We start from the raw sequence: 10,280 nt of genomic DNA on the forward strand, positions 1-10,280 counted from the left end.
CCTCCACTCACAACCACTTTTTATACTTTTTATATTTTAAAAACCCCACACACATATTTTGATTCCCAGGATGTGAATGCTCTGTAATAATGCATTTTTTGTTTAGCTTTTGAGTTGATGATGTAATTTATGAAATTATAGAGTTAGCTAGTTAATCCGGTTGAACCGCTCGATACAACCTGGTTCAACCAATTGAACCATTTATTAAACAGTTAAACCATTTTTTAGCCAAACATGATTTGATTTAAAAACTGGTTTTTAAAACATTGTTCCAGAGCAAACAAAAGAAATGAAATTTTGTACTTAAAATAACCAAAACGTTCCCAAATATTTCCAACTGCTTTGATCTTGTTGGTTTTTCACTTTTCTCACAAATTTTCTTGACGATTGAGACATTGAATTACCAAAGATAGGAAGTTTGAGTTGTTGTTAATTTGGGGCATAGGCAGATTTAGCAAGAATTGAGTCGCTGGAGAATTGAGAAAGATTGTTTGGAAGGAAGCCATGGAAGCTTATAAGAGATGGGTTCGGAGAAACAAGGAGTATCTTCATTCAATCGAGTCTCTTGCTAATGTAAGTCCACTCAATTTTTCTATAAAAAGTCAAAATTAACCGCAAGTAAGTAAACTCAATTACTGATCGAAAAATCTGATTATGAATTGTGATTTTGACTTTTTGGTAAAAATTATCACATTTGCAGAAAGAAGTTAGCTTATTAATTATCAAGATACTTTTGTTTACTTTGACTAGATCAAGATAATTGTAAACTTTCGTGGCTGTGTGTGTTTGCTTATTGTTTGTTTGGTCGTTTGTTTTTCTGGGTTGTGTTTTGACTTGGTTTTATTTCCTAGGCTTCGGTTTGTGGAGTCTAGTTGGTATGTCACTCTGGCATACCCTTGTACTGATTTGAGTTATTTATAAAATTCACCAGGGGTAACCCTTTACCAAAAAAAAAGATAATTGTAAACTTACCTAATTATTCTGAGGAAATTTGCGGTGTGCACATATAACATATATATGTTTGGGCGCTCGGGGTCAAAAGTGAAAGTGTGAAACGGTACTAACTTTAAAGTTATTTTACTAATTTCGTGAAAATAACGTTAAAAGCGGCGGACGGTTAATCATGCGTCATGTGGTGACGTTGATAGCTGAAAGACACGGGGTACATGCACCAATCAGTCTCTGTCCCGATTGTTTGAGTGTTATGTGTCTTAGGTCCAAGGCTTATACAAAACTACAATCGAGCCAGGGGTCTCACTGGAAGCAGCCTCTCTATTCCTACGGGATAGAGGTAAGGCTGTCTACTTCTCACCCTCCTTAGACCCTACCTTAGCTTTGCTGTTGGTGGGATTTACCGAGTATGATGATGATTGTTTGTTGGCGTCGTGATCTTTAAGTCCACATAGTCAGTTTGAAAACATAAGGTAGAATGTGTAATGTAGCCTTATTAGTTTTTTATGGGATCCGGTGCATTGGTTATTATCATCAATGCTAATGTTTTAACAAGTAAAAACCTCATTCTGCAAATTTGAAATTGATTTTGAGCAACATATAAGCATTAATGTTGATCTTTCTTCTACTTAGGTCTTTTGGTATATGGTTTTAGGCATGTTGATGAACTTGTTACTCATGGAGTCAGTTTTTTTTTAAAGCTTTGCGAGTAAAATACTTGTTAAGACGGTTTACCATATTTTGTCTAATATTTTCGGCAACAAGCTATGTAACTCTTAATTATATGTTGTTGAACTATAGGGATTGACTTGGCTTCTTCCGGAGAGATTTGCTGAGTCGGAAATCATACCAGAAGCAGGTCCTGTGATACTTCGGTAACATTTACCTTTCTTTTTTCACCTATAAACTTGTATCTCTTCAACTTCAAATTGGTTTTCTTCACAAGTAAATATTTTGATGATTTAATGAGCTAATAGATCCATAATATATTATTTCAGTTTCATAAACTCAAATCCAAATATCATCTAAAACTAACACTTTCGACACACAAAGCTCAAATATTGACATTTAAAAGTCTTGGTGGATTCTTTGTGACATTTTGCATTATTTTTTATGCAGTAACATCGATATTGGGTATAATGACTACTGTCAATGGACATATAATTGAAACAACTCCATCCAACGCACACGTAAAACCTCAGGAATGTTCTTCTTTTCCATACTCTTTGTGTTTGACTTTGATGAAAGACGTGGAAACTTTGGTTGAAGTTATAGCAGAACAGTTTTATGGTGATGATAATAAATGGAATTTCATCGCTGTTACAGAGGCCGCAAAGTAAGCAACGCCTCTTGATGATTATTTTCTTCTTTGACTTTTAAGAGTCAAATCTTCTTCTTTCAAGACTTACAATTGATACACGTTTCTTCATCATTTTAGCATAAAATTCTTTCCATGACTAGAATTCATATACAATATGGTTTATCTATCAATATTAGCCTGAGATTCATGAAAATTGAAGTTGAAAGCAGACCGTTTGACTTTTTAATGTCAAAATTTCTATCAGGGTACTAGCTAGACTAGCTTTATTGCGTAATAGCGGGTACAAAATGTTGTTGCAAGGAGGGGAGACGATAAACGATGGAAAAGATCCAAATGATGCAAACCAACCGCAAACACATATACGATTATCACAAAAATGGCAAGACGGTAATTTCACTCTTGAAGGAAGGGCTCTCTCTGCATTGAGTATGTTCGGTGAAAATGCTAGGATGATTTCCAATCCAACATGGGTTCACAGTGCTGAACATCATCAACGTGCAACCGTCGAGCTTCCTGGTAACTTTAAACTTTCTTTTCTTTTATTTTTTAGTAGAATACCATTTTCGTCCCTGAGGTTTGGCCAGCTTTGCGACTTTCGTCCAAAGGTTTGTTTTTCCGCATTTGGATCTAAAAGGTTTAAAATCTTGCCATTTTCATCCATCTCGTTAACTCCATCCATTTTTCTCCGTTAAGTCAAGGGTATTTCCATCTTTTTTGTTAACTTAAAGGACAATTTGGTCATTTTCATTTTATGTAAAAAGACCGCTTACCCCTGAAAGGCCTGAAAAAGACCGAATTGTCCTTTAAGTTAACAAAAAGATGGAAATAGCCCTGACTTAACGGAGAAAAATGAATGGAGTTAACGAGTCAGATGAAAATGGCAAGATTTCAAACCTTTTGGATCCAGATGCGAAAAAACAAACCTTTGGACGAAAGTCACAAAACTGGCCAAACCTCAGGGACGAAAATGGCATTTTACTCTTTATGTTTTTATTTGGTAATTTTTCGGGTGAAGAAAATGTCAAAAGTGTCCTTATGTGGTAACAGAAACCGACATAAAAAGACCGACCCTCTTGAGTATCTTGACTGAAAAAGGCCTTACCGGGGGACTAATGTTAACGGGGGAGGTGATGTTTATTGCAAGACCGCTTGTTTATGTTTTATTAATAAGAAAATACGGGCCCCGGTCATGGCTCCCGTGGTTCATCTCTTTGACTATTGACCTCATTGGGATGAGTTCATCAACGATGTCATTGATTGGTCATAAAGACAGGAGGCTTCGTCTATCCGATCCTGAGAAGGATGAGGTAAAATTTTCGTCAAATTTTATACGTTTTGAAATTGTTTCCCAACTATTGCTACAATTTTGTTATGGCAAGTTTTTAAGTGGAAAGATATTGAAGGGTATTTTAGACATTTGACAAATGGTTTGAATAATACGCAGTTGAGAAGGCGAAAACTGTGGTTGGCTTTTTACCTTATGAGAGATCCGTGTTTTGGCAAATACACACGGTATAGTTTATATATTTCAACTTTTTTGTGTTTGTCCATTTAAGAGGTATGAAACCGGATTGATTTTGACTTGGAAAATGGTTGACTTTTTTTTTTCAGTCAAAGATTGGAAAGTGCTGAGAAAACGTTGGAACATGTCCCCGTTGTTGGATTTTTCGCAGGTTTGTTTGTAGCACAGGTTTCATCTGTTTATTTAGTTAGTGGTCACTTAATGTGCAGCAAAACATATTTAAGGTTTGTGGTGATCCGGTTGTTTAAGGTTTGTGTTTTTTTGCAGCGAAGTTGATCGAGCTTTTGGTTGGAGCCCAAACGCGTTACACTTACATGTCTGGTTCTTGAGACATATACGAAACAAAGTGGTATGTTATGTGCTTCAAACTAGAAGTATTATAAATAGTTTGATATGTATGTTTAAGCGGCATTCATATTCAAGTTCTTTTTTCATAACGTTTTCTCATGGAATTATGAATATGATTTTATGGCATAATGATGTTTCATTAACTTTTTCGACGCGATCCATTAATATCTTGTAGAGATCTACATGGAACACCGTCACATAGATAAACCATTTACGTTAGGTGTTACATCATCATAAATGACTAGTTGAGACCCGCTGAGTCATACATTTGAGCCTAGGCATGAGTTAGCAAAGTTCATCAAGTATCATTACAACTTCACTACCCAACCTTGTCATCTACAATCAACATGTCTAAACCATTTTTACTTGCCTGCCTGCATGTACACACATCGAGGAGTTTTCGAAAACACACGTTGGCTACAAAGCTGAGTAGTATAAAGGGTGACAAACAAGTTGCTACTCGGATTGTCTTTATTTATTGTTGATGCAACAAATAATAGACCAAGGGTAGTAGCTAGGCTGGTTAGGCAAAAGGGTTGAAGGGTTCAACTTTGCCTAACGCAGGTCGTGGGGTCCCCCCACGTTTGCAAGACGTGGAAGGAGGTTCACTAGTTTTATTCTTGTTGTTTGCGATAGGTCCTCTTCTGAAATGTGTTCAGATTCGGATGAAGGAGCAAACAGAATGTGTGTGTTGGATGCGAAAGGAAGTATCTTGCGAGAAGCAAGTACTTGAAGTAAACGACCAGAGATATCAAGAATCAGGGCTGGTCTGGGAATTTGTTTCTCAGTAAATGAAGTGTCAAATATATAGGAGAAGACACCTTCCCAAAGAGGGATGCATTTGACTAGCGACCTTGCTTGCAGTGAGGGGCTTACCCTTTCGGGGGTTAAAGCCTTTTGACCCCTGGATAATAGAGTGTGTTCTGTGGACCTGCATTGCTTTTGCGGCTGGCGAGTTGGTGGAGATGTGACCATTTACTGTTCTCACATTGCTTTACTTCACCTCCTCAGCTTTTCAACCTTTGAACCGTTTAACCCTTTGGGCGCTCATGTATTTTAGTCATTTTATTTTGTCTTGGGCTACCCCGTCATCATTTATGGTTGTCAAATACAAGCTCTTGATGTGTGCATATAAGCTTGCAAAGTGACACATTTATGTCACTCTATACCACATCTATATTCACCTTCCCTTTTTCATATTTTCTCTCTATTTATCTTTCTTTCTTTGTTTTCATTACCTTTATTTGGAGTTTTTAGAAAAAATATATATATTAATATAAGAATATTACTCTAGTAATCATAACCAAAACAACATTTATAATGTGGTCAAAAGAAAATTTTGTTACATCATAACCTCTTAGAAAATTCCTTAAAAAAAAAATCTTTCAAGTTTCAAGTGTAAGATAGATAACCAGATACCAATTGTTACGTAACTAGTACTGGGCTCCTTGCGTTATGTGTGTGTGTGTGTGGGGGGGGGGGTAACATCATGCTATGCAAGTCAAAGACGACTAAAATTGGGAAAAACATAAAACAAAAACATGAATTTATATCACCAAGTGACTCACATAACGTAAAACGTATACGAACTTGAATGTATACGGACACCTATTAGAAAGTTGAGGTGGTCAAAATAATGCTATATAAAGTTTTTAGAAACCAGGAGCAAAAGTGACAACTTTGAAATTTAAGGGTATGGAAAAAATTACACTAAAAAGAAAAATAATTGAGGGACCACTTTTGACCACCAAAGAAACTTAGGTGGCCAAAAACAAACTCATGAAATACGTAAGTTTGTCTATAGTTTTGGAGGAAACAAAAACTAGAGATTTCTCAAAGTAAAAATCTTGCTATTTTCTTTGGAATTTGACCCACTCAACGGGTTATTTATCACACATCCAATTAGTACATATCAGAACACTTTCGAGTGTTTCTAAAAGCAATCGAGTTAAAAAAAAAAAACAAACCACCCTCATTTGTATGATGTAAAATTTCACCCCAATTGGAGTTATACCTGATTTTACATTAATTCCCTAATACAATGTTGTTGAATTTGTATAATTTCTTACTCGTCATGAACAACGATATTTTTGCCCAATCTAGGGTCCAAATTGGACAAACGACTGTGTCAAAGAAAACTTGAATATGAGATCATAAACAACGATCTACCCAAACCTTTTCCTAACGAACCCACAAAAGTTTACAATTAATAAAATATTCAAGACACCCTCTCCAAAATGATGAGAGATCAATCCATACACAAAAGACTCGATCTATAGAAAGACCTAGACAAAATGAAGATGAAGACGACGGTCTCTACAACAAGACACGATAAGATGATCCTCTAAATTAAGCATGTAAATGAACTACTCAGATGCTTTCATAGAATGACGACAGTTGTCCTTTAACTTTAAAGGTTTGACAATTTCATCCAGACTTTTAGCACGCTACCCTTTTACCCCTTAAACTTTTACATCCTAAAACAAAACAAACAAAAACTAAACTTAAGATTATCATTTGATTTGATTTAACAAACCATAATATTTTTAACAAACCGGAAACAGACAAACAGTTTCAAATGTCAAATTTCTTATGAATTCAGGTGACTAGTAATCTCTTGAGAATTTACAAATGACTAATAAGTTTCAAGAAATTGCATTTTCATGAACAATCAAACTTATACACTTGAGATTCTTCAAAAACATATTAAACACAAATGATTAAGATTCATATATTCTTACCACATCAAGTATGTTGATAATCTTGATGATCCGTACGAACTTCATATTGAAATTACTCCTTAAGTGCAATCCTTAGGCTTTTTAGTTTTCTTCTTTCTCTTTTTCCCATTGTTGATTCTTGACGGAAGATTTAAGGGTTGTTTAACAAATTCTGAATGGTTAAGTACTGAAAACCAGTAACAGGTCTGAACCATTAACAGACAGTATGATGCTTAACCATTCAGAGGCAAATGTCTGAACCATTCAGACATCTGCTCGCAAAACAAACAGTCTGAACCATTAAGTGTTGAACAGGTTGGAATCATTAATAGCCCCATTAAAAGCTAAACAAACATTCCCTTAGGGTCTGTTTCGTACGACGTAATGGAATGGACGAGGGAATGGAATGTAAGAGGTAATGGAATGAACGAGGTAATGGAATGTATCATTACCATTCCATGTCTTGTTTGGTTACCATGTGAGAATGAAATGAATCATTACTTTGTGTTGTTTGGTGGAAATAATAGACGGAGGAATAAAATTGGTGATGAGTGACGGCAGTCGGTGGTGGTGGATGGTGATAGGTGGCGTTCGGAGCGGTGGTCGGAGGAGGTGGTGGCAACGGCGGTGGGGTGGTGGTTGGGGCGGAGGTAGGTGACGGCGACGACAATGGTGGTGGGTGACGTCGACGGTGGTGGTCGGTGGTGGAGGTGGGTGGCGGGTGACGGTGGAGGTAGGGGTGGGTGGCGGTTGTGGCGAGGGGTGGTGGCGGGTGACAACGGGGGCGGAGGTATCGACGGTGGGAGACAACAAGGGCAGTGGTGGGTGGTGGCGGTGGTGGTGACGGCTGGGGTGGTGGTGGTGGTGGCGAAAGTGGGTGACGGTGGCGGTGGGTGGCAGCGACAATAGTCACAAAGACGGTTGTGTCGGTAGTGGTGTCGCCCGTGGTTGGCGGTGGAGGTGGTGTCGTGTGACGGCGGAGGTGAATGACGATGGTGGGTTATTAAAAATGATAATAATAACAATAATGGTAAAAATTAATAATAATAATAATAATAATAATAATAATAATAATAATAATAATAATAATAATAATAATAATAATATATTTGTTCCATTCCTTAAGGAATGGAAAAAAAACACCATATCACAAAGGAATGAAAATTGTTATATTTGGAAGGTTTACATTCCTTGTGGAATGCCCCATTCCATTACCACATGATAACCAAACATGTTTTTTTTTCATTTCATCAGAATGATTCATTCCATTCCGCCTTCTATTCATTCATACCAAACGCTACCTTAAAGTTTAAGATCTTTTAAATTTCTAGAGATATGGCACACTTTCTATATATTTTTTATTTATACATGACAATTTTGTTAAGTCTCATGTGTGTATATCTACTTTTATTTTCGTAAAATCTAAATTAGAGTTGTATATTCATAGACTTCTATAATAATACTATATAACGAATATAACACTATATTTTGTCTGATAGCATGTCTATAATAGATGTATGGTGTTATATGGTGTTATATGATGTTACATAGTGTTATACGGTGTTTATATGATGTTATATATAGTGTTATAATACACTTCTCACACTTCTGAATTAATGTACAGGATCCCTACCCTAATCTTATATATCATCATAATTAAAACAGATATATATCTTATGTATTTTGTTTTCATCAAATTATTATATATATTTAGGTAACAACATTATAAAATTAATATTTATCTAGAATTCTAAATCACTGAAATAAGAATCTTAATTTTAGTTATTATGTTTATTAACATTGATTGTTTTGGAATCATTAACAACTTATAATTTTAAGAAATAAGCATGAGAAAATATTTATAGATTTAAATGTATAAGTTAAATCACTATGGTTTAAAATATTTAATAATAATAATTTAGTATATAAATTTGTGTATACCTTCTTATAAAATTACATAATTTATTATACCTTTAATCCATGTAATGCACGAGTCTATAATCTAGTTAAGTAATAATAACACCACATAAGTAATCTTATATGATAAACTTAACAAAATTATAAATCATTGTATAAAAATACTAAACTGCATACATTAAAATCGTTAATACCGGAAACACAAGACAAAGTGGGTGGAGGTGCATATGATATCTATCAAGTTTCATGACTAAATAAGTAAATATCGACCCAAAAATAAAACGAAAAAGAAAGACATAAATATAACAGCCAATGACAGACAAACACGTGTCAAAACCCTACAAAGTGTGCTACGCAGGTCCACCCACGCTAACCTGGGCCCTCTTATTCTCACATAAATCAACCCAAGTGGGCCACTTGACGGCCCATGATCTATCGAAGTGGTCCTTTAACACGGGCCCACTTAGTATGGTCCTACCACATTTACCCATTGCCCACCTTGTAGACCCCGCTCTTCACTCACATGCTGAAAGAAGAACAAAAATCAAACAAGAAACTCATTAAGCAACCGTCGTTGAATTTAGTGGTCGGAAGGTGTTCGACGATTTGCCTCAAAGAAAACAATCTCCTTTTTCTCCTCAACATTCGCCGTTGTTGTGGGTGGTTGAAAGGCCCAAAACGCGGTGGTTGTTCCGGTGATGGGTATGGCCCACACGGGGATGAAAGATTGTGATGTGGTGGTGGTCATAACAGGAGCGAAAACAGTTGTGGTGGTTGTTGGGTTGTTTGTGTTTCGGTTTATGTCGAAATCAGGTGGGAGTTTTCGTTTTTTATCGGTGGTGGTGGTGGTGGTGGGGATGGTGAGGGTGCCATTGACTGAGGTGGCGATGGCGGGGATGGTGCCGGTGCCGGTGGCGGCGATTATGGATGGTTCGGCGTGGTGTAGAAGCCACTGGATGGTTTGACCGTCGGACTTGTGGCCGAGTTCTCGGGTTAGTTGGAATATTCGGGCGGCGCAGGTGGCTGGCATTCGGATCCTCCTGCCCCGACCCTCTACTTTTGTGTGGCGGTCCTTGGTGGATGACCGCCTTGGAGGTGGTGGTGGGGTGTGAGTTTTATTGGGTTTTTGTTGTTGTTGTTCTTCTTCTTCAAAGAAAGGTTCTGTCTTTGATTGAATGAAGGGGAACCCATGTGGTGGTGGTGGTGGTCGTGGGTGGTTCATGGTGGTGGTGGAATGGGAGAGAGATGGGGAAGGTTTTGGGTTTGGTTTTGGTTGTGAGGAATGAAGAAAGAAAGATAGGGTAGATTATGGTGAAAGAAGGGGACCACCATAGGGGCATACTTTAAGTTTGTGGGGACAAATGGTAGGAAAGGTGTTCGATCAAATGCCCAACTCAAGTTTTACACTAGGTAAACGACGAATATTGTAGGGTGTGTGGTTTTGTTTTGTTTTGTAAGTGTGATGTATTATTAGTAGAACACTCGTAGCGGTGTTTTTTTG

General features: G+C 37.0%; 2 protein-coding genes across 3 annotated transcripts; one reads left to right on the forward strand and one right to left on the reverse strand.

Moving 5' to 3' along the window:
• The first annotated feature begins 293 nt into the window (after window positions 1-293).
• Window positions 294-4,301, forward strand: LOC110864730 (peroxisome biogenesis protein 16). 2 transcript variants are annotated; one of them, XM_022113852.2, is made up of 8 exons: window positions 294-573; window positions 1,753-1,810; window positions 2,071-2,287; window positions 2,517-2,788; window positions 3,320-3,579; window positions 3,717-3,784; window positions 3,884-3,945; window positions 4,062-4,301. In XM_022113852.2, exons 1-8 carry the CDS (start codon window positions 505-507, stop codon window positions 4,121-4,123), a joined length of 1,068 nt encoding a protein of 355 aa, XP_021969544.1. In that variant the 5' UTR covers window positions 294-504; the 3' UTR covers window positions 4,124-4,301. The 2 variants fall into 2 exon arrangements, with proteins under 2 accessions (XP_021969544.1, XP_021969545.1); XM_022113853.2 differs by having other exon boundaries at window positions 295-573; window positions 1,753-1,826; window positions 4,062-4,271.
• Window positions 4,302-8,937: 4,636 nt separating this feature from the next.
• LOC110864729 (transcription factor TCP9) lies at window positions 8,938-10,066 on the reverse strand. The gene has a single exon (XM_022113851.2). The coding sequence runs from the start codon at window positions 9,999-10,001 to the stop codon at window positions 9,360-9,362; it is 642 nt and encodes a 213-aa protein (XP_021969543.1). The 5' UTR covers window positions 10,002-10,066; the 3' UTR covers window positions 8,938-9,359.
• Window positions 10,067-10,280: the final 214 nt, after the last annotated feature.

The sequence above is a fragment of the Helianthus annuus genome, chromosome 6 (assembly GCF_002127325.2).
Source record: "Helianthus annuus cultivar XRQ/B chromosome 6, HanXRQr2.0-SUNRISE, whole genome shotgun sequence".
NCBI lineage: Eukaryota > Viridiplantae > Streptophyta > Magnoliopsida > Asterales > Asteraceae > Helianthus > Helianthus annuus.

Excerpts from the sequence above, each read along its gene's own strand:
- LOC110864730 (XM_022113852.2), top strand. The coding sequence starts at position 505 with ATGGAAGCTTATAAGAGATGGGTTCGGAGAAACAAGGAGTATCTTCAT. Across the intron at positions 2,288-2,516 it reads GCTGTTACAGAGGCCGCAAA|GGTACTAGCTAGACTAGCTT; the intron begins GTAAGCAACGCC and ends AATTTCTATCAG. Across the intron at positions 3,946-4,061 it reads CGTTGTTGGATTTTTCGCAG|CGAAGTTGATCGAGCTTTTG; the intron begins GTTTGTTTGTAG and ends GTTTTTTTGCAG.
- LOC110864729 (XM_022113851.2), bottom strand. The coding sequence starts at position 10,001 with ATGAACCACCCACGACCACCACCACCACCACATGGGTTCCCCTTCATT.